Here is a 24147-nt window from a genome sequence, read left to right as displayed (position 1 = left end):
TTTTCACAGAAATTTAACCCTGATCTTTTAGTCCTCCAGGCAATAAAAGCTGCTAAACTCAAGGGGGTGAGCCAGTTTTGAGCTGGGTTTTCACACCCATTGCTACCAGGAGGATGACACACAAAAAAAACGTGTTCTTGAACCCAATCTGTACACAATACCACACAGAGAACAGAAGTAGATCTCTGTATGGTCTCAGCTGTATTTTAAACTTTTCTGGACGTTATGGGTCCTCCTGTGTCCCTCTGACTCAAGAACGAAAGCTAAAGAAGAAGTAGAGAAAGTGCAAAATCAAAGTCCACAATATGACTTTAAAATCCCTTCAATACGCCTGGAAAAGAGTCTAAAGATTGGAGAAACTTCTTTCTTGTAAAGTGGGGAAAAAAATCAGCTTGGTTTAAAACCTTTGCAGAGCTCTGTAAAATAAGAGCACTCTAGAAGACAAAGAAGCCCTTAGAAAGATGGTGAATTCATGCTGCAATAAGAGTGGCCATTGTTGGACAAATATGATCCCATGAGTTTGATTTGTTTTGTCTTTATTGAATTAAGCTTTTCTTCAAATAAAAAAAAAAGAACATTGCTAGTGACAGCTTCAGGCCACTCTAAAACCACTGAGTTTTATTTTATTCACTGGACGTCTCGCATGTTTTCCTTGTGTAAAATTCTCAACTTTCAGTGCAGCTGGTAGCACTGGTGTCTTATGACAAGAAGGTCCTGGGTTTGAATCCTGGTCTGTTTTTATTTCTGCGGTTGTTTACATGTTCTCCCCGTGTACGTATAAGTTCTCTACAGGTACTTTGCCTTTCTCCCACAGTCCAAAAGCATGACATTTTGCTCAATGGGCCTCTCTTAATTGCCCTTAGGCATGTGTGTAGTTGTTTGTCCTGTGTGTCTCTATCTTGTCCTGAAATGGACTTGCAATCTGTCTAAGGATGGACCCTGCCTCTCGCCCAATGAATGCTGCAGATAGGCGACCTGCATGGATAAGCGGGTTCAGATGATGTATGGAAAACTTTCAAATCTGTTTCTGCTTCTTAGAATAACCGTGCAGATATTTAGATTTATTGATTTTCTCCTGTGTAAATATTTCTCTGCATAAATGCTTATCTGATCTCCAGACTGGCCATTTGTCACAGTCTTCAGCTAAATGTTTACCTAAGCCTCCTCAGAGCGGGGAAAGTGTTCAGTGCTGTGAGATCACATTTATATTTTTCATGGCTTGTAGCGGTGGTGGTCCTCATTCTTTAGATAGCAGTATTTATTTTTGTCTTGAAACTGCAGCGTGTTTTTCGTGCTTTAACCTTTTACAGACATAGCTCTGTGCCAGTCTGTTTGTGCCGCTGTGTCCGCCGTGAAGCGTGAAGCTGAAGTCAGATTTTTTTGTGATCATAATCTGATTCTGAACTAAGTCAAAATCTTTGCACCTAACAACACGTGTCTAACAACACGTCTATTGATTTTTAGTCTTTTACATTTAGGGGGACTGTCTTTAGTTATTTCCTTATACTTGCTCTTAGGTGTATGAGTATATGCAGTTCTTTACGTTTCTGTTGCTGCCATTCTAGTTAACTTGTGGATTTTGTTCTTAGTTTATCAGTTTATCTGTTTTCATTGGTCTCAGCTGTTCTTGATCTCCTCCTGATTACCTTCACCTGCCTCTACCTCATTTTTTTTTCATTTTCAACACGTTCCTCTGTATTTAAACTCCCTGGTTTTTATTTACTTGTTGCTTGTTTCTTCCGTCGTCTTCATTCTTCCTAGTTTGCTTTGTAGCCGTACCAGATTTTATTTGTTGTTCATCCTCATGGTTTGTTTCCCTGCCCTGTTTCCAGTGTCTGTTGTGAGCTTTTATTGATCTTATTATTAAAAGTCTACACTCACTGCTTTGTCTACATTAGGGGCCCGACTAAACCAAAAACATGACAGATCATGTAGCCCAACATCTAAAAAGCTAACAAATGTCCTGAATTACGTATTATGGGTCATTGCAAGACATGTAAGGTTTATTTTTGAAATTTTACTTCAAATGTTCATCACAATCAGAATGAAAATCGACTTTATTTCACCAAGTTTGAGGATACAAACAAGGAATTTCACTCTGTGTAAAGAAACTGGAAGACAGGTAACAATAAGGGGACAGCAACTACAATCTATACCAGAAAAGACATTTTCAGGTGACCAAGGCAAAAACAGGGTCAGTATGTAAAGGTTTTTATTTCCTCAGCAGAGTAGCTGGATGCCCTGACTGTAAGGTGTTCATCAGAGGCACAGCCTGGGGGTGGAAAATGGTTCTGTGTCGGCTCGTTTTAGCCACCAGTGTTCTGTAGCTCCGACTTGGAGAAAAGACTCTGAATAACCTGTGACCAGAAAAGAGTTGAGTCGCACGTTATTTCAGCTGCCCTTTGACTTGCCCTGGACCTGTACAGGTAAATAAAGGGAAGGTCAGTCCTGATTATCTTCTCTGCAGCTCTATTTGTTCATTACAGTTTGGACCTGTCAAGTTTTATAGATGATCTGAACCACACAGAGATGGATGAGCGCAAGTAAGACTGAATGTCGGCAGCATAGAAGATGGTCAGTAGCTCCTGAGGAAGGTTGCACTTCTTGAATTGTCGCAGGAGGTACAGTCTCTTACTGCAAAAATAGACCTAAAAATAAGATTTTTTTTTCTTTAAATTAAACTATTTTTCCTTGATTTGAGCAGGTAAATAGGACTATTTGCCAATGGAATAAGATTTTTGCAATTAAAACCGGAACAATTCATCTCTGTCATCTTATTTTAAGTGTAGTATATCTAATTATCTTATTTTAGGGGTAAAAATACTCATCCCATTGGCAAAAAAATCTTATTTACCTGCTCAAATCAAGGGCAAATACATTCATTTCAAGAATATTTTACTTATTTTTAGTTCTCTTTTTGCAGTGATATAGACGACGTCTTTCTTAAAATGTGTGTATCTGTCCTTGATTTGAGCAGGTAAATAAGATGATATGCCAACAGAATAAGATTTTTGCACCTAAAATAGGAACAATTCATCTCTATCATCTCATTTCAAGTGCTAAATGTCTAATTATCTTAATTTAGGGGTCAAAATACTCATTCCATTGGCAGATGATCTTATTTACCTGCTCAAATCAAGGACAAAAACACTATGTTTAAGAAAATTTTGCTTATTTTTAGATCCATTTTTGCAGTGTATACCGCCAGTGCCTTGTGCTTTCTCCCCACACAGATGCTTAGAGTCAGGATGAAATATATCGTTACAATACTGATAAATATCAAATTCTTTTTTTTATTAATTTTACTTTTTTAAACATACAAATGAAACATTAAAAATAACCTACATTAAATTAAGGAGAAGTGTTTTCCAAAGGAAAAAAACAAAACAAGCCATGTTTCAAGAAGCAAATTTTCTTTTTTTACAGCACTTTGATGAATGCACCCTAACAGCTGGATGCAGAATAAGTTTAACTGAAGTGGCAAAATCCTTTATTATTCTCTGACATGAGTTTAAAACAGTATAAAAAGTGCTTTCCGTGATATAAAAAAAAAAAAGTTATCCAACAATAAAGTACTTTAAGAGGGACAGTTTGTAAAAGACTGAAACCATCGAAAATCCCAGAATGTTATTATTTTTGGGTTAGGACAGGTTGGTGGGTTGTTGCAGGTGTTTTCAGGACTTTAACGCCAGAGTTCGGTTCGGTTCTGCTTCACCAGCCGGCATACACCGGTTCCGTGTCACAGGGCAGGCCGTAGTACCGGCCCTGAGGTCGCTCTTTGCGTAGCAGAGGAGCCCGGGCGACCGCCAGCTCCCTGTCGGAGTCCCGCCGCCGACGAAGAACCAACAAAATGATGAAGAGCAGGGCCACTGGGGGACAGAGACAGGAAGCGATCACAACAAAGGCCGTTATGATTCTCCGGATCTTATGACTGAATGTGTCCCAGTCAGAACATAATGAAATTATTCTGAGTTCATTTCATTACGTTTTAACTTCAAACGGCTGACTGTCATAAGATCCGTTTACGTACGAAGTTAAAACAAGTAAAGGAGAAACTGTGATTTCTGACATCGCTGGTTCTCCGTTGTGCAGCACAAACGCAGAACTGACAAGTTACAGAAAACCTGTTCTACTTAAAATATCATCTCAGACAGAGGTGACGGTATCTGGTGGCACAGCAGAGGGTCTGTGTTTGGACCTGGGGGGTCCTGCCCCGGTTGTGAAGCTGACAGCCAAAAATCTTGGTTTTAAAAATGGACGACAGGCTTATATTTGACAGCTGGATGAAGATTGTCATCGAGCTTCTTTTAGCTTCACTGATTGGCCAAAATGAAGCCGTGATTTCAAAGACAATACTCCAGGCCTTTGGCACCACCCGACTGGATTATTGTAATATGCTTTATTTTGGTGTCAGTTGTCCTTTAATCTGCAGTTGGTTCAAAATGTGGCCGATGCCATTTTTTGGCCCTGATACGATACCTGGCTGTGCAGTATTGGCCGATATCGTCTGTTTGAAATTGATGTGTGTGTATATATGAAGAACTGCATGCTACTTAGGGTAGTAGAACTTTTTATTGCCTACCTGGAATGGGTGACAATAGTTGAATAAACTTTTGGCTCTCAAAGGCCAAAATAGTGCAACATTCGTGAAATTATAACATGTATAATAGTAGTGCAACAGTAAGACAGTAAAATTACATTAATAATTGAATAATCTCTTTTAAACCCTGAGTTTTGGCTCTCAAATGCCAAAATGGTGCAACTTTCATGAACTTATATAACATGTATAATACTAGTCGGGAGAGAGAAGGCTGCGTTCAAGTGACATACAAACATCAAAATGGTATCGGTGCCTATTTGTTGGTATTTGCCGATACCGATACCAACATTTTAGAGCTGGATCGGGACCCCGTCTAATACTGGTATCAGTATCGGTGCAACACACGTTTTAGCACATTTCACCTGTATTTTGCTTTTATCTGTGCAGCACTTTGGCCTCTTTTTTGTTGTTTTTTTTTTAAATAAAGTTGGACCGGGAACCAAAAACCAACTACTTTAGAGATCTCTCCGGTTTATTGAAAGCATTGCATTTTTTTTCACTCACCGCCTCCTCCGATGACCAACAGAGCGATAGTGACAGGCGCCAGCTCACAGGTGTCCCCTGCTTTCCTGAAGAACGTCTCCATGCAGTAACCCGGGGCCGTGCTGCCTTTGGGGCAGAACGCGTCGCTCGGACACTGGATGGGGTTCACGTCGGGGCTCTGAAAGAACAACTCGCTCCGTCATTACAACTCAGGTTCTCCTTCCGGTTCAGCCATGATTGTTCTGACTTTGTGCGGCGCTCACAGGGCAGTAGTGGTTCTCTGGGCACAGGTCACAGCTCTCCTGACCCCAGAGGATCTGGTAGTAGCCGCTGCTGCAGATCTGACACATCCTCTGATGGGGAGCCTTGTGCATGCCTGTAAAAATCCAAACTGGATTCAGGACACTCCCTCTCACCTTTTAAATCGAGCTGCAGAAAAATGCTCATGTGAATACCTGGCCTGCAGGGGGTGCAGTCTTTAGCAGCAGTCTGCAGAGCTTCGGTTCCTGCGGGGCACACCGGGCATTGTGCGCAACCAGACAAGCTGCCGACAAAAGGAGAGGTGCTTAAAGATGGTTAAGAAGGCCCGACTCTGGGTTTTATGTAAGTGTAAGTGAGTCGTGTTGAAAGATTGGACAGACTGAAGACGGGTCGCAAAGTGCTGCTGGACCATTTTCATGGAAAATTACTCTGAAGTCAAGATTAGATTTTTTTAAAAACAGCCTTTCAGAGATAAATAAATTATTTTACAGGTTCACTTCGAGATCAAACTAAGGAAAAAAAAACTATTTCAAGATGTCTAATTTATGCAATTTACGCAGAACGAGTCCAAAGAAGGACCAGACGCATCTCCACTGATCCCCCCCACCCAGGCAATGCGCTGTTTGTCCCTCTCCCATCAGGCAAACGCCTCAGGAGCATTAAATCCGGAACAAATTAACTGAGAAACAGCTTATTCCCAAGAGCTGTGAGGGCTTTAGCCCTCCGATGGGAGACTGTGGTCCAACATTTACATTTTCGTGTTAAAATCAGGGCGATAGAGACCCCTGCTGAGAGTCTGTCCACCTAATGTTCATCATATGTTACAATCACGTTACTGTTATCGCCTATTTAGCACACTCCACTCCCAGGAATATCTTATTGTACATGTCTGTAAACGAAGCCTTAAATCATTGCACAAAAGCACCTTTTTACCTCTATTTATTTGTGATTCGTGAAGGACAACTTATCCCTGTAAGATGGCTCATTTCACTTGCGAAGGGATTGATATCTAAACCCTCAGACTCTGACACAAACTTTTGGTCTGTTTTTTAATTTTTTTTTATATTTTGCACCCTATATTGTGAAAAAAAAAAAAAAAACTGTAAACATTGTTCATTGCCTGTTGTTTGTCATCTGTACTCTTAGACGGAGTGTCCAAAACGAAATCTAACCACAGTAATGCGCAGTGACAATAAAGAATCTTTGAACATTACAACTGTAACAACTTTAAAAAACAAGAACTGGGTGCACAAGTTTGACTTCTAGTGTCTTTTTCTAATCAACATTTAGTCACTTTACACGTAGAAGCTTCCCACATTAATCTTCAGTTAGGGATAACTTAAAAAGTTTTAGCCATCCTGCATCCTTCTGGCTGCATATTTGACCACTTTTCTTGTAAGAATTGGTGGAGTTTATTTCAATCAGTTGGTTTAAGCATGCATTTTTAACAGACTTGGGGTGAGGGATTTTCCAGGATTTTAAAGTCTGCCTGCTTAACTTCAAGCCCAGTTAGGATGTGTGCTTGGGGTCATTGTTTTGTTGGTATATCTAACTGCATCCAATTTTTAATCATCTAGCTGTTGATTAATTGTAAGTTTCCAAGCTAAACCAGTCCATAGTCTGCAATTCGTTATCATTCTCCATTTTCATTATTCCATCCTCTTCATGCAATTCGCCCCCGTCGGTGAAACAGAACCTCCGTATCATGCTACCACCACCATGCTTGACAGCTGGTACAGTGCTTCCAGGTTTTAAAGTCTCCTCCAGATATACATCTTGTCGTTTTGGCAAAACGGTCCAATTATTCGACTCTTCTCCACATTACAGTTCAATTTGAAGCTGTTGATTGTGCAGCAAGAGCTTCCTTCTTGGTCTGCATCCTCTCTGTCTTTGATAGTGTTAGACGGGCGTCATTGTGGTGAGTGACACTGGTCTATTCATGGACATCCAAACCAGTTTTCTTCCATCTGAGTGTGAAAGTTTGGGTAAAAAAGGTGAAATTTGGGTGTCCAGTCACAAAAAACCCCAAAAAAACACTGGAACACATAAAACTGGCCACTTCTGCAGCAGCATTGAACTCAACCCTGTCTAAAATCAAGGGTGCCAAGCAACAAAGAAGTCCCTGATTCAACATCAGCACCTTTAAGCTGGACTGATCTGCAGCAGCTCAAATGGGCAAACCGAAGTCTTTTTGGGAAAAAAAAGAGTTTTGACCACAATGACGAGAAGTAATGTATGTTTAGAGAAGTCAGTGGAGGATTTCCAAACCCTGGAAGTGCTGTAAAACCTCTCCAGCATGGTGGTGGCAGCTTTATGCTGAGGGGCTGCTTTACTGCCAGTAATACTTGTGCTTTACACAAAGTAAATTAACTAATAATGAAGGAGGACTATCTTCAAAATCTTCAACCTCACCTCAAATCATGAGCTAGATGGCTAAGATGCTTGTTTCAACAGGACAAACATCCCAACCCAGATCCCAAATATGCTTAAAAACTGGGTTTGTTCCACTAAAACGACCAGTTTGAATTAACTCTACTACATTAGCCAAGAAAAGTGGTCTGATAACCAGCCAGAATGAGGCCAGAAAGGTGTTAATGGCTGCAAAAAGTGTGTGGTCGAGGTGCAACCTTCTAAAGGAAATCTGAGAAAATTCAATATCAATTCAAACTTGTAGCAACAATTCTTGTTTAAAAAAAAAACGCAGCTTCATGCTGTGCAATTATTACAACCTGAAAACTGAACAGTTGAAATAAATGACTAACTTCAAACCTTTGACTAAACCTGCAATTATTTATAGTTTCTTTGAAGATGAAATTACAGTCCGGTGTTTTCAGCGGACGGAACCACGATAAGGTCTTCGTTGCTACGTTTTGCAATATCTGAGCAAATATTTTAAGGAATCAGAGTGTAAACTCAGTAAGAAGAGAGAGCGAGGATTGCTGCAAGTGACAATCACTATGAGAGAAAAGTTTTTCTTCCTGATAAAGATATAAAAAATATTTAATAAATTACGTAAAAGCCCAAGTTCTCCAAGCTCATGTGAGGAAGCTGAGCAAATAATTAGTTCTAGTTTACTTAATCATGCCTTATTTTATTCATGGAGAAGTCTAAATAAGATCTGCACTGCAAAAAGGGAACTAAAAGCAAGTAAAATTTTATTGAAATTAGTATATTTTTCCTCGATTTGAGCAGCTAAATAAGACTATTTGCCAATGGGATGAGTATTTTTACTCCTAAAATAAGATACTTAGATATCCTGCACTTGAAATAAGATGACAGAGATGAATTGTTCTTATTTTAAGCGCAAAAATCTTATTCCATTGGCAAATAATCTTGTTTACTTGCTCAAATCAAGGGAAAATACAAAAATTTCAAGAAAATATTACTTACTTGAGTTCCCTTTTTGCAGTGTGATCATGCTTTATGACGGAGTTGTGCAGAAACCAACTGAAGGCACCACTGTGAATAAATACAACCAAGCACGGAGCAAATGCAACGCACATGGAGACCACAAACTGTTCATCGGGAACGCTCTGGGAAGCTGAAAGAAATAATCTCTGCAGGATCTCAGACGGGAAACTTTGTTCGCAGGCTGACCTACAAGCCACTGAGACACGATCATGCACAGCGCTTCGATTAGTATGCCTGCCAGCGAATGCTCAGAGCCCTTGCTGTTCAGTTGGCCTGTGTGTCTGTGTGTGTGTGTCTGTGTGTGTGTGTCTGTGTGTGTGTGTGTGTCTGTGTGGGCAAACATGGCCATGGGATTGAAGCATGTGATGTTCAATTTGGTGGTTGGATAACTGATATCTTTTTTTCTTCTTTTGCACAAAAACAGACAAAAAAAACCCAGATTTTTTTGGTTACAGAACAACAAACGCAAACATAAGATCCAAAATAAGGACAATTTACTTGCAGAAGCTTCCCTCCGCACATGGTGTGCACGAAGTAGAGCCGAGCTTTGATGCAAAGAAACCTGAAAGCAGAAGGTGGAAAATAACACGTGAGTCGTGGTTTCTATGAGGCTTTAGATTGCAGATTTGTAAACATGTTTTGCACATATTGCGCTTCGAAGTGAATCTGCGTCTTAACTTCACCGCATTGATTTTACTGTTACTGATTCACAGCGCTGGAATGACTTGTGGCTAAATAAACACACCCGGCGAACAGCTTGAGCAACTTTCTGCACCGGTGTTGTTGTTGAAAGATCCAGCGGGGCAGGGGTGGCACAATGGGCTCCCAGTGACACTGTGAAATGGGGGAGACAAAACAGGCGGATTCAGGAACCGAGCCCAAAGGCGACAACAAAAAATGGAAAACTTGAAGAATTACTTTTACAGATGTGCAGCTTTACTTTGTGTAGGAGCCTCGGCTGCAGGGCAGACACTCCTGCTGTCCTGCCAGCGGCTGATGAAAACCTGTCCTACATGGGAGACAAGCTCCAGGAAATATACACAGCCCAGGATCAGGGCAGCATGTGCACAGCAGCGTTTCTGGGGAGGGAGGGAAACCCATTTGAGTTACCTTAGGAACACTGCAAAAATGAAACTAAAAATAAGTCGAATTTTCTTAAAATGTGTGTATTTGTCCTTGATTTGAGCATGCAAACAAGATGATTTGCCAATGGAATAAGATTTCTGCACTCAAAATAGGAACAATTCATCTCCATCATCTTATTTCAAGTGCAGGATGTCTAATTATCTTATTTTAGGGGTCAAAATAGTCATTTCATTGGCAGATCATCTTATTTACCTGCTCAAATCAAGGACAAATACACTAAGTTCAAGAAAATCTGACTTATTTTTAGTTCCGTTTTTGCAGTGAACAGACTTGGTAGAGAGCAGAAAAAGTAAACATATCATAAATACAGAAGGTCTAAAAAAAAAAAGAAAGCAGACATATGATGTAAACTCAGAACCCACTGACTCACTGTTGTCGTACTGCGACCCCGGTGCGCAGGCCTCGCAAGTGGAAACGTTGAAAGCGAAGCAGCCTGGGGTGGTGCTGCTGAAAATCACGGGTGTTGTTGGAGTCACAACGGTGGCGTTCTGCGGCACGGTGGTGTTCATCACAGCAGGGCTGAGCGTGGTCTGGCTCTGCACCAGGCCTGAGGGAGAACAACCCGGTCAGCTCTCCGCAGACAGCGGGCCGACAAGGCCACGACATTACAGCCGATGCACCAGAACCAGAACCAGATGTGGACCGGCCTATGGCCCGTTGCAACACATCATTCAAATCTGGACTCTGGACCAAGCCGCCTCACCTTCAGTTGTTGAGAGTAAACAGAACCAATAATCTGGTTCCCTTGGAAAGAAGCTGGAGTTCTGATAGCTAATAGTATAAATAGGATAAAAGTTGATGCAGGAAGGTTTTGCTGTGTGTAAGGGCCTCTGTACGCCATCCCTCCTGCGTGTTAAAGCGGAGGCAGCAGGTAGAAAACCCAAACAGAGCCGACATTGTGGAGCTAATCACAGACGGCATGTGCTTAAGTGCTTTCTTGAATAGGAGCCACCATCCTCATAAAATGCAATTATTCAGCAGCGGGGGGAGTCATGTGATGCCTGCCCTCATTTGGGTTAGAAACCTTTCTCCGAAAATATGAACATGACTGTGAGAAATGACTAAAAGATGAGTGTGTTTAAGGATATGAAGTCACTTTACTGTGAATAAAACAGCAACAACAAGCAGAAAAAAGAAAGCTCTAATTGTAAATGCATGTTGTTGGATGAGAACTGCTCCTGTACGGAAAACCTCTAAAGATTCAGTTCAAATCGTTTAGTTTGTGTTTAAGGGAAGTTTTTCAATAAGCTGTAAAATTAATATTTTTGCATAAATACTCATGATCAACAGAGATGAAGTTTACCGATTATAAACTAGCTCTGGGTTAATCCCAGCTCCTAGCTTTGGTTTGTTTTTCTTTCTTTTCTTTTTTTTTCCTTTTTTTTTTTTGACAGAAAAAGCTGCCGCTTCTTTCTCTGGTCTGATGAAAACTCACCGATGAGACAAGCGGCGGTGAAGGCAGACAGAAGCCCCTGACGGTCCATCCTCCTGCGGATCAGCCCGAACCTCCACCCTGGGTCTGTCTGCAGCATCTCATCCCTGAGCGGCTCCGAGAACACCAGATCCTTATTCAGCCAAGAATCAACCCTCTCATCGCTGTCATATGACAAAATGCGCGTCATGTGATTTTACTTTGGAGGTTAAAACCGAAAGAAAGTGGGCAGGTTCCAGAGCGCAGCTGCTGCAGTTACAGGCCACGGCCAGCAGGGGCGCAGCTGCCGCAACTGATTATGTGTTTTTAATACACGTCGGTATTCTTTTTTTTTTTTTACTTTTTTTATGTTAACTATTTTTGTTTAAAATGAACAATTTCTTATATTGCATATTCTTTCATTTAGATCAGTTATTTATAATGTTATATATTTCTTATTTACACCAGTTTTGTTTGATCTATCATTGGCCAGGAGTGAATGCTGCTTGTTTGGACTTTGAAGCAATCAACTGGTTCCCTTATATAAGACATTTTTGACCAATCTGCATAATATGATTGATTTTGACTTTGTAAAGTGCTTCGAGATGACATGTTTCATGAATTGGCACTATATAAATAAAACTGAATTGAATTGAATTGGTAATGCAACATGTAGGCATATTTATTTATGTCAGACATCAATTATATTACACCTTTCTATTTACACCAGTCATCTATTTAATAATATACTTTGATTCACATCCAATATGTGAATAATATGTATTTTCTATTTCTATACTGATGTCACGCTCCTCATCACTTCAGTCACTTGTTGTGCAAAACACTGTTATTCCCTTCAATAAATAGTTACATGTTATGTTATGTTACAGATTTTTAAAACAAAACATTTTGAATCAAATCAATCTAACACGTTGCTAGATAGAGTTGGGTCTCATATTCTTATTTACCTCACTGTTTCGATGTTAGATTTTTTTTAAATAATGATGAGAATATTTTTTTATTTGGCATGTTTTCATTGACATCAAAGTTTCATAATGTGACATACAGAATTAACCGGAATATCACCACTAAGAGTATTCACAAATAGTTCCAGGTTTTCTCAAATGAGTGTAAACACGTCTTTTTATACTTTACCTTGTGATCTGGGCTGATAAACATGATTCCTCAGTTCCTCATTTCACAGTTGAAATGAGGAACAGCTGAGGGACAATTGAGGGACTTTTCTCACTTTTATCTGTCAATGTTTTATTATCAATATTTGCTTGTCTTATCCATCTGTTTACTGGATTTAATGATTTAGATCATTCAATTGTGTCAGTTTTCTAGTACTTAAATGTCTTTAATCTCTGTAAAGCGCTTTGTGTTACACATGGAAAGTACTCTATAAACAAAGTTTGACTGTATGGAAAGACATATATTAATATGATTTGGATATGGTGCTAAGTTGATGTGAGCAGCCGTGTTTTAGGGGACAGATGATCCTGGACTTTCTGAGCAATGATGAGTGGAGCTCAGTAACTCATCTCCAGTAACCGGTTTTGTTGGGAGGGAATTTTCCCCCATGAGTCACAGGTGGAAGGTCCACTTCCCCTTTTGACCTTTTCATGCTTTATGAAGCTGTGGGAGGAATGAAACAAAAATCTGGTCTTGAAACAGGAATGGGGCCAAGCAGGCTGGATGTTACAACAAACCACAGACACGTTGAGACTTTCTTTAATTACATTTAATAGAAAAAAAACCCAGTTAGACAGCTTTAAGGTCATAAGAAAATAAAACATGAATCATCTTGCGGAGCATCGTCCTCGTGTCCTTTATGTGTTTTCTCCATAGAGGGCGAATCATGGAGTATCCTGGATATAACACGCTAAGCTCCGCTCCAGTTCCTCCCATGTTTTCTCCTTTAAATCTCTCTGGAAGAAAGAAGCAAAAGAGAATCATTACTGTTGTAAAAGCAGAAACATAATGAATGATGGAAGTCAGGATTTATTCCTGCAGGAAACTCACCTGAATATTTGTTCCCGTGGGGGTCTTCTTGCAGGGATTAGTCCTGCTCCTCTCTTCTTGCTTCACTCTCTGGGACGCCTGCTTCTTCTCCTCGAGCTTCTTCTTCAGAGCCACGATGGTTTCATCTTGAGCCACCACCTGCTGTAGGAGCTCCTGGTTGGCCTTCTTCTTCTCATTCCTGCATTGTGCCCAAAAAAAACATCATCAGTGCAGCTTGTAATTCGCTACTTTTATGGGTGAACAGGATCTCAGACCTCCTCTGACCTTTCAGCAGCTTCCTTTGCCAGCACTCTCTCGTGGAGCTCAATGTTTTCCAGCGCCTCCAGGATCTCCTGCTTCTTCTTCTGCTTCTCCTCCAGAATGTTTCTCCGTCTCTCCTCCTGCTCTTTCTCCTGCTGCTGCCTCAGCAGAGCCAGCCTCTCCTTCAGCTCAGCCAGGGACATCTCGCTGAGCAGCTCGTGGCCTGCAGTCTGACATGAAGAGACGGGTTAGACGTCCCGCAGGGACCCGTGACGCCGTGCGTGAAAATCCTCTTACCTCCGTGTCATCAAAGCTGTTCGGCCTGATGCGAGGGAGCGACTCAATGGCGTGGATTTCTTGGATGATTTTGAACTTTCTGCAGAGCTCCTCCTGCTGCTCCTCGAGCGCTTGACGGAGGAGCTCCTGACTTTGCTCTGATACTTCCTTCACTGTGAAATGTGCATTAAATGGAACAGAATCAATGACGAATCATATAATAGAGCTTTGTAGCTCATCAAAGGACAATGCGTACCAATTCTCTGCTTTAATTGCTTGATCTTTTCTTTAGCTGCTTTGGAGTTATAATGACTGTCAGTCACTTGTTGCATCAAGTCTCTGAGCTGTTTTTCCTCCTGCAGCCGTTTTTCTGCATATCTTTGCATGAGCTGAGCAGTCTAATAAAAAAAAGACGATATTTTTATGCATATTTGCAAATCCATCTTTTATAAGCAACCATAAACAATAAAATGCTTCACGTAATTATAATTCCAGCTTTTCCTCTGTAAATACATTTTCTCAACGCCTTTAGCTGCTAATTGCGCACCTCTTCTTTTTTTAGCTGAGCGGTCTTTTGGTTTCGTTCAGCAACCCGGTTCCGAGCCAGAGCTGCCTCCTGTTCACTGATCTGCGTCTCCAGGCGCTTTCGTTCAGCCGTCTGCAGCTTTTCCTGAAGGTCCCTCTCCAGAACCTCCTTCTGCCTCTGCAGGAAGGGCGAAGGGTCTCGAGCTCCTTGCATCAGCCGCTCTATTCTGTTCAAACAATTATTTGTTTTTATCCTTTAAGTGGAGCAGCCTCACCGCGATCACTGGCTTTTATTGACAAACACAAACGTTCACCCGTAAAAGCTAAAATAAACAGTTACTGATTAAATGGCGGCATTATTTCTCTAAAAAGTGAAGTTAATGTACGGTTACAAATTGATTTTTGCAGTGTGCTTGTGTCGTTTTTACTGTGAGGTTTTGTGAAGATATAATCAGCCTCAAATAGGCCCCGAATTGGCAGGTCTGGGTATTTATAAATGGGGAAATATATTTCTTAATATGTAAGAATCATTATGAGCATGTTGACAAATTAAGCAGCTAGAGCTACTTAAAAGAAGATTTAGACATCCATAAGCAGATCTAGATAATTAGAAGCAGTGTCAGATATTTAAATGCAGGTATTTGAAAGCACATCTAAATGTTTATCAGCAGACAGAGATAATTATAAGATTTTACAAATTGCTATAGCAATTTGTAAGCATTTAGATATTTAAATGAATACACAGATTCTTTATAATTATATATAAATATTTGCAAACAGGTCGAGATGTTTAAAAGCAGATACTGTAATTAATTCTAGCTAATTGAATAAGTACCATACAGTCACATTCTACGACAGTAACATGTTTGGGGATATTTACTGTTTCATGCAAAACAAATCTTAAATGTTTTAGAAAAATTAAGACACTGCTCTTTGCTCACACTGTAAATGTAGTCATATGCAGCTTCTCTAATAAAACTATGTTGTTTTGATTTATAATTTTTTTTTTCCCAGCATTTTGGTAAAATACTCACTTCCTGTCTTTGTCACATGATTACCTGCATAATATCATGCAGCCCTATTACGATTATAAGCAAGCACAGACGTTTTTAGGTAGGTTTTTCAGTACCTCTGTAGCTCCTCCTTCACCTGACGGTCATGCAAAGCCTCTCTTCTCCGGATGGCTGCGTTATTAAGCTTGACTGAGCAGCTTTTAGCCTGCGATGATTGAAGAAACATACCTGTGGACGGCATGTATACAGATGATTGCAGCAGCATACGTAACAGTTGACTACTACCTTAATGCTGGGAGGAATTCCTGATGAATGAAAGGAATCAAACTTCAGCTCGGAGTCGAGGTCTGCCTTAATCTGAGAAATCACTGCCTGCAAAACAAAGTGAAAATTCAGCAGAAATGCTCCTGTTGTCCTATTGTTAATGTAGAACTGTAGTCTATTTTGCAGTGGGAACATATTTCTTTTTATTTTGTTAAACATATACTTGTCGTCTGTTTCCAGTGAGTGAGAGAGAGAGAGAGCCTATGATAAGATTAACTTTTAAGAAGTGCCTTTAGGTATGTCAATCTCCTGTTTGTTTATTACTTGTTAATTAACTAATCTCTATCAATGTGATTACTGATGATGTGATTATTGATTATTTTAGTGATTAGGTTCAGAATAGTCATCCAATTCCCAATGCTGAAGTTGTGATTTTGAAAATAAATATGTTGTCATTATACATTATGGGTGAGATGACAACATATGATATGACAACTAATATGAATTTTGACAATATTTAATTTCCCTTCGGTATTAAAAAAGTGTTTTTGACTTTAATTTGAATTGACTTCCTCTCATTCCTTTCAGGTATTTTGGGCTACCTGAAAAAGAGATTCGCCCTTCAGATGACTGGAGCTTTCTGACACTGAGAATGATAAACAGATTTATATCATATATCATGAGAATGGTATAATTTTAATGTATGCCAAACCAGCATAAAATAGACGTATTTAATGTTTGAGCATAATATATGGATAATTTGTGTTTAAAATGCACGTAAAACAGGAACTAGCTCGTACCTTTGTGTGCTCCGATTTCTCTGGATTCCCACATCTGAACCGGGTCATATTTGCCTCAAACAGAAGCTCCTTGGGTTGGAAAGACACAGGTGTGGAAGTGAGTGTGTGCTGTACTATGGTCAACGTAAAAATAATCTGTTGTAGTTTCCTGGTTGGGTTGTTTCTTTTGGTCGTGGTACTGCTGCTCTGGCCACTATGCTAATGCATTTCAGGTTAATACTTAATATGATACAATACAGATTAGATTTACAATATATAGGTTAAACATTTTACTGAGTGGAGCTCTCTGTCATCTGCGTTACATTTATCTGCCCTATTTTATCTTCAGATGACAAAAGCAGATATTGCACCTGAGCCTTTTGTTGGTTCTTCTCTTTAATCTCTTCGATTATCTGGATTTCTCTTGGAGCCGTATAAGTGGTGTTTGGTACCTACAAAAAAAAAAAAAAAGCACCAGAAGATAATTACCCCTTTATATGAATATCCCTATGAACAATCAAGTTGTTTTAAAAAAAAAGGGGGGATGACGATAAGGAAACAATTACTTGGCTTTAATTTGTGACTTTCACAAAGCCATATTCAAACCATGCAGATTTTCTTTTTCTAAGAAAACAGTTTTGGTTCAAAAGAGTCTAAAAATTTCCTGACCCGATTACCAGTAGAAAAATAGTAGATCCATTGGTGAATAACACATTTATTTGTTAATTAATAACACAAACCTGTTGAAATGCAGATCTTTTCCTGAACCAAATAATGTACATGCATCTTTATGTGATGCCTACCAGCAATCTGGAGGTCTATTAAGACCTTTTTGTTCCCTAACAGGCATCAGAATGCAAACCATAACAGTTAAATTGGCTCTGTAAAAAAATAAACCCAAGACAAAAGCATAACTTCTTTGTAAAGCTATTTGATCCTGACTGGTTTGGTTGGTTCTTGCAAAGGGATCAGCTCCGGCATGGGTAGAGATCGAGGTTTGGGTTTGTTGAGGTTGAACTCCTGACACTGGGTGGTTTTAACTGGAGCTCTTCTGACGTCACTCTCTTTTGGGACAGCAAGCTGATCCATGAGAAGGTTGATCTCAGGGCGCCACCTACAGGATGCGCGGACACATTGCTTTGACTTTTAAATAAGTGGTTCTAACTTTTCAGTAATCCGTTTCTCTTACCTGAGCAGAGGGCCGATCCAGTGCTTCTCCACAAATTCAGCCTCATAGATGCTGTTCCACTCATCTTGTATCCATGAGGTGAGGTTTGAGAAGAAAAAGTCCAGAAACTAAACAGACAGAGAAAACCATGACTAACCTGCAGATGTGAGGTTTTTTTTTCCTTTTTACTTTCGGTCTTCGGACACTCACCAAGTGCATCTTTAGGGGGCCGAGAGATTTAACTATGCCGCTAAAATGCCCAAGCCCAAGGTCATTGAGAGAAAATATGGCAAGGTAGCAGATAACTGGGAAACCATATAAACAAACATGTCAAATATCTTTTCTTTTTTTTCATCGCGGCCGTCGTACTATTCAGTGACTGACTTACCGATGAACTGGCTGCGGTCACCTCTGCACAGCCACTTCCTATGCTGACCATAAAACGCACTGATAACAACATTAAGCAGCTTTTTATACTCAACACATCCAGAAACAACTTCCAGGATGAATTTTCTCTCCGTAGGACCAATGCTCTGCAACGGGTGACAACATTAATTAAAGCAGCTTGTTTTCTCCCAGCATGAAAGTGGTGTTATGTTGCGTTCCATTTGCAGGCGGAACTCGGAAATCCCGGCTTCCGGTCGGAAACATCATCTGTTGCGGCCGCTATAGCCGGACTTTCCTCTTGAAAAGTCGGATAAACTTTTAAGGCCGATTGTTGGATTCAACATGGCAGCTCCTTGCATCAACAACAGTAAGCAGTCATAAAAAAAATATATTTTACAAGACACAGTTGTAGGAGTGTGAGTAAAATAAATTTTACATGCAACTCTGTACCAAACAAACTAAGAGGTATTTGCAAAAAGTAAGAAAGTACAGCTTTAAAGGGCTTTAGATGTACTATGAACAAACCAACAGCTTTCCTGGCCGTCACCATATTGGATTCCTAAACTTTTGTTTGTTTGTTTTTATTTTTGGAATCCCAACCTCTCCGAATGAGTTAACTGGAACGTTTTTTACTCGGGGTTTGCCCCGCCCCCATTCCCAGCTCCTGTTTTCGTTTTCCGAGGCAAATGGAAGGCAACATTAGTCTTTATAGGAGCTACCTGCAGATCCGTGGAAGCCTCCTCCAGGAACACGTCCACATCTCGGCTGTCAGATGTGAATTTATCGAGCAGTGCGCAGGCTTCCTTCACCAGGGATCCGAACCTGGATGGCATTTTTAAAACCATCCGAGAAGTTTGCAGCAACAAATGGGGGCTTTCCGGAGATTTTCTCCTGTATAAATGAAAGAACATCAACTGAAAACAGTTTCCCCCCCACCCAGGAAAACCAAGGGTTGGCTAGAAAGCGTCTCCAACCTTTGACGGCGTCCCGTTGGCTAGACAACGTGCCGTTGCGTAGCAACGGAAAACAGACGTACACAGAGCCTTCCCTGAATATGGAGGCGTTGAAAAATAAAGCAGAAACACCGGCTTTCTCTGAGGGGAAGAGATGTGTTTTATAGTTTGGATAGTTGTTTCAAAGTTTACAGCCACTAGTGGTTTTAATCCACAGCATCCTGGTACTTTGTTGGCCGCCATAACGGTCAGAACGACGTCACGTCGTCAGTGCGACTTGGGTGCTGCCTTCGCGTGCTGTTTTATTTACATATATATATATATATATATATATATATATATATATATATATATATATATATATATATAATTTTATTTATTTTTTTATTTTTATTAGGCAATTAACATTGACATGAAAAAAGAATCCCAGAGAGGTTGGCAAAAATATAAATAAACAGATGAAGATTAACTACATTTCAAAAGTACAAAGTATTACATATAAAAGCAGGGGATTGATGTCAAGACAAACATTTAAATAAAGAAGGAGCCATGGATTGTCTGTTGTTATATGACACATGCCGGTAAAAACAAAAAAAAACAACAAAAAAACGCCGCAGGGACAGATGAAATAAAAGAGCAAATAAATATAACACAATTTTACGGCAATAAATATTTAAACAGTTATTTTCCACGGAAACCCGAAAACCGTCTTACTGATGCTTTTTTCAATATTATTTTTTTTTTATAAAGACAAGAAAAAAACAACAATAAATGATTAAAAAAACAAGATTCAAGAAATACAGATTTGTGTAATTTTGTTTTTTGAAGCTGTTTTTGGAGTAAACCAGTGCAAATCTATTGAACTTTCCAGTGACAGTTAAGTTGGACTAACTTTAATAAAGCCAGAGAAGACAGGTGCGCTTTACAATTAAATATAAAAATGAGATGGAAAGGAAGAACATAGCACAAAGAAGTCACCAGCAAATTGATCGAATGGGAGATGGATGCAAAACTGGTAACAATTTAAAAGTAAATAGATAAGGTGAAAGAATTAGACTGTATGGTCATGTCATTTAGATCACACATTAAACAGGTTTCCATTTTCTTTTCTTTTTTATCTCATGAATATTGCCAAAATTAGAAATATTCCGTCCCGGAGTGATGCTGAAAAACTAGTCCATGCATTTGTTTCTTGAAGGCTGCACTATTGTAATTCTTTACTATCAGGAAGTCCACAAAAGGCAGTTCAAAACCTTTAGCTGATCAAAAATGCTGCAGCAAGAGTTATGATGAAAATCAACAAGATGGATCATATTTCTACAATTTTAGCTTCCCTTCATTGGCTTCCTGTTAATCAAGCAAATAATTAAAAATTCTCCTTCTCACATATAAAGCTCTTAATAATCAAGCTTCATCATATATCAGAGCTCTGATTACCCCGTATGTTCCTAACAGACCACTTCACTCTCAGACTGCAGGTCTGCTGGTGGTTCCTAGAGTCTCTAAAAGTAGAATGGGAGGCAGATCCTTTAGCTATCAGGCTCCTCTCCTGTGGAACCAACTCCCAGTTTTGGTCCGTGAGGCAGACACCCCGTCTACTTTTAAGACTAATCTTAAAACTTTCCTTTTTGACAAAGCTTATAGTTAGAGTGGCTTATGTTACCCTGAGCTATCTCTGTAGTTATGCTGCTATAGGCTTAGGCTACTGGAGGACATCAGGATCTATTTTTCTTACTCTGTTGAGTTCTACCACTGTTCTCCAATTTGCATTTTGTTGTTATTTCAACTTTTAACTTTTTGTTCTCTCTCTGTTTTTTCTCTTCATAGTAGGCACACCTGGTCTGGCGTTCTGTTAGCTGTGACACCATCCAAGGGGGTAGATCATCTGCCATTACGAAACAGCATAGAAAGGATTCCCAGTTCTGGTTCTGCTGGAGGGCCCAATGGTCAGCCTGCCCCAGGGCAGCTGTAGCGACTGACATAGCTCACCACTGTCACGGTGTGAATGTGTGTGTAAATGGGTGATTGTAGTGTGAAGCGCTTTGGGAGTCGTCAGACTACTGAAAAGCACTATACTTGTACTAGCCATTTACCATAATGTTACTGATGGTGGTGGTCAATGAGGGTTTCCTGGAGGAGGTGAGCAAACCTACACACACTCCTCGGTATTGTGCACATACTGTCCGCGCAAGTATGTGGGAACCTTAAGTCTGAGGTTAGCAGGAGGTGGTATTTGGTGGCTCTGTTTTCCAGAACTGCATTGGAGGATGGACAGGCAGATGAAACCGAGGTAAATGGCTGAACTGAGGAAGCGAGGACAGGCTCAGCTTATAGCAGAAATGAGGAGAGTGAGATTACACGTGAAAGGTAGGCCTGATTACCAGCCTGAGTGAGCTAACAATCTGGCATCTGCTCCTCTTTAAGCTCCTCCTGATTAGTCCAAAAGAGCTGCAAGAGAGGGACCACGCTTTAAAGTCACAGTCTGGAAGGAAGAGAAGGGAAAAAGACGCAAAAGACATTTGAAGGTGATGTGTGGATGATAAATTACTTAAATGACTTCTGTAGCAACCATAGTGAAGTCAGGAGGGGAAATGGACTCGGTGGAATCTGGGAGGACTGGAGAGCAGCTGATTGGAGACATAAGGCAAGACAATAAACACTCCAGAATTCAGTGCAGGACTCTGTGCAATTAATGTGATGGTTGTATATCCTACACCAAGGATGGCCCCAAACAAACTGTAGATTCTGTGTTTTTTATATTCTTCCAATGTTTGTTGTTCATCTTGCCACGCTAGTTCATCATTTTGGTTGTTGCTTGAGGAGTTTAATCATGCCCCTTGAACCAGGTTTGGGTGCTAGCACGTGGAAGTCAATTGGCATTTCTTCAATAGACCTTCAATTACCCTGTTTCAGCTTCCATAACCTTAAACAAGATCATGGTAGTATTTAGTGGCCGGATAATGCTGAGTCTCTGTTTTCTATTTTCCAGGCGGAGGAGTGTGGTAAAAACGGACAGCATCAAGAGGGAGTAGAAGAGAATAACAGTGATGAACTCGGGAGGAGTCTTCCTAGGATCCGAGAAGCAAGGATGATGAGCACGAGATCAGAAGAGCGTCAGCAGGAGCATGAACTGGATCCTGGGAGAAGGAGGACAGGCGCAGGTTAGAGCAGGAATAAGAAGAGATAGATTACTCAAGATAGGTAGGCCCAATTACACGCTGAGTGAGCTACCAATCTGGCATCTGCCTCATGGGAGCTGCTCCTCTTTAAACCCCTGATTAGTTCAAATGAGTTGCAGCTGAGGGGCCACACCTGACAGTCACGTTCTGCAAGGAAAAGTCGAGTTATACAAAAACACACACCGATCTGCACACAGCTCTGGATAAAAAAATAAATAATATCATGTAATCCAAAATAGAAATAAAAAAAACTACACAAAAATGTGTTAATTTGTTTTTTTTACCTGGGAAATAATAAAACACTAAACACAGGATAATTCAGTGACACAAAATAGTATTTCATTATCAAGTTTAGTAAATTGGTGTTACTAGTCTGCTTTATCACAAAGAAAGAAAAACATAGTTAAGAAAAGTCTATAATACACTGTATGTTGTAATCAAGATTTGACATTTTAAGAAACTTTGATAAAAAAAAACATTAATCTGTGTCAAACGCATGTGCTGGTGCTGGTACTATTTTAGAATATTAGTCATCAACCGCTCAAAAATCACCTTGGGCGCTCCTGTTTCAGATGATATTCTGGACCAAATAGAGGGAGGTATCAAAAAGGCACAAATTAAACCAAATAAAGGATTGATATCCTGCATAAGACATACCTGAAATAAATAAATAGATGTGATAGCAACAGCTATGCATGCATCCCCCTGCGCTGCCGTGTTAATGTTGGTTCGCCTGTGGGCTCAGCAGATCTTGTTTTCATCGCACTGGAATGTCGCGCCTTAAACCAAAATCTTTTGTTGTTGTTGCTTTATTTTAATTTAGGAATCCTAACTTTTCTGACTGTGTTAACTGGAACGCTGTTTGCTCAGGTTTACCCCATTATCAAGCCTATTTTTGATTTCCGAGGCAAACGGAATACAACAACAACAACAAAAAAACATTTAAAGAAAACTATTTTTATTTAGAGTATGTGTGTAAGTAGTGTTTCGGGGAAATATCATATTGTATTGGAACAATACCTAGGTGCACAATGAAATTATCCAAATCGTCATTTTTAAGATGTACCTTTATTTTGAAATTCAGGCATGAGACTATCCATTATTATTTTTATTTTTAAATTAGAAGAATGCCGCTTCTCATTTAAATGCCTAATACCTGTAAGAGCTTGGAAATAAAATGGTCAATAATAATTTATTTATTTTTGTGAGTTGATATCAATGTAAATATTAGTGGCTGATCGTATCATATTGATTGCATCGATCGGCAATTGTAACAGACTTTGTTATATATCCAAATATTGTATCGCCATCCAAACAAATCGACATGACATCATATCGTGACAAAGCTGGTGATTTACACCCCTAATTGTGGCGTGAAACTTAAACCACGGGACTTGAACTTCAATTCAATTCAATTAAATTTTATTTATATAGCGCCAATTCATGAAGCATGTCATCTTAAGGCTCTTTCCAAAGCCAAATTAAATCAGATTATACAGATTGGTCAAAAAAGTTTCCTCTCTAAGGAAACCCAGCAGGTTGCATCAAGTCTCTCCAAGCAGCATTCACTCCTCCTGAAAGAGCGTAGAGCCACAGTGGACAGTCGTCTGCATTGTTGATGGCTTTGCAGCAATCCCTCATACTGAGCATGCATGAAGCGACAGTGGAGAGGAAAACTCCCCTTTAACAGAAAGGAAAACCTCCAGCAGAACCAGAACCAGGCTCAGTGTGAACACTCATCTGCTTAGAGAAGACAGAGCAGAGACACTATGAGAACTTGATCTGATACTTGACTAAAAAGACTTGAGAGGGTTACTTGTGACTTGGGAAGTAATGACTTGGTGCCCACTGGGCATTGAACCATCAGGAAGGCAGTTCACATTGCTAAAGTTGTGCTCTCCTGATTAAAACACAAACCTGTTAAACGTGTCTGCTCGGTCCGGGGCTGCTGTTGTGTACAGTTCAGGTACGGTCCTCCTCTCCCAGGTGCTGCAAGTGCACAGGGCCGCTGCTCTTCGCTGATTGG

At 40.1% G+C, this 24147-nt stretch overlaps 2 protein-coding genes across 4 annotated transcripts; both read right to left on the bottom strand.

The window, feature by feature from the left end:
• Positions 1 to 3473: 3473 nt before the first annotated feature.
• On the bottom strand, positions 3474 to 11643 carry si:dkey-21a6.5 (signal peptide, CUB and EGF-like domain-containing protein 1). The gene is made up of 8 exons (XM_036150947.1): positions 11337 to 11643; positions 10272 to 10448; positions 9696 to 9834; positions 9501 to 9589; positions 9254 to 9317; positions 5539 to 5627; positions 5105 to 5459; positions 3474 to 3869 (listed from the first exon to the last, which is right to left on the bottom strand). Exons 1-7 carry the CDS (start codon positions 11521 to 11523, stop codon positions 5311 to 5313), a joined length of 894 nt encoding a protein of 297 aa, XP_036006840.1. The 5' UTR covers positions 11524 to 11643; the 3' UTR covers positions 3474 to 3869; positions 5105 to 5310.
• Positions 11644 to 13157: 1514 nt separating this feature from the next.
• cfap99 (cilia and flagella associated protein 99) lies at positions 13158 to 24145 on the bottom strand. Of its 3 annotated transcripts, none has more exons than XM_012864604.3 (16): positions 24039 to 24145; positions 18709 to 18880; positions 17991 to 18135; positions 17813 to 17907; positions 17624 to 17730; positions 17377 to 17548; positions 16806 to 16886; positions 16456 to 16524; positions 15677 to 15763; positions 15508 to 15596; positions 14401 to 14605; positions 14110 to 14251; positions 13875 to 14026; positions 13602 to 13807; positions 13338 to 13515; positions 13158 to 13243 (listed from the first exon to the last, which is right to left on the bottom strand). In XM_012864604.3, the coding sequence occupies exons 2-16, from the start codon at positions 18832 to 18834 to the stop codon at positions 13172 to 13174; spliced, it is 1926 nt and encodes a 641-aa protein (XP_012720058.3). In that variant the 5' UTR covers positions 18835 to 18880; positions 24039 to 24145; the 3' UTR covers positions 13158 to 13171. The 3 variants fall into 3 exon arrangements, with proteins under 3 accessions (XP_012720058.3, XP_036006592.1, XP_036006591.1); XM_036150699.1 differs by lacking the exon at positions 24039 to 24145 and adding an exon at positions 18964 to 19003; XM_036150698.1 differs by lacking the exon at positions 24039 to 24145 and having other exon boundaries at positions 18709 to 18953.
• Between the last annotated feature and the right edge of the window lie 2 nt (positions 24146 to 24147).

This window comes from Fundulus heteroclitus, chromosome 19 (genome assembly GCF_011125445.2).
Source record: "Fundulus heteroclitus isolate FHET01 chromosome 19, MU-UCD_Fhet_4.1, whole genome shotgun sequence".
NCBI lineage: Eukaryota > Metazoa > Chordata > Actinopteri > Cyprinodontiformes > Fundulidae > Fundulus > Fundulus heteroclitus.
Note: the sequence above shows the minus strand (reverse complement) of the source record. Positions and strands in the feature narration are given on the sequence as shown.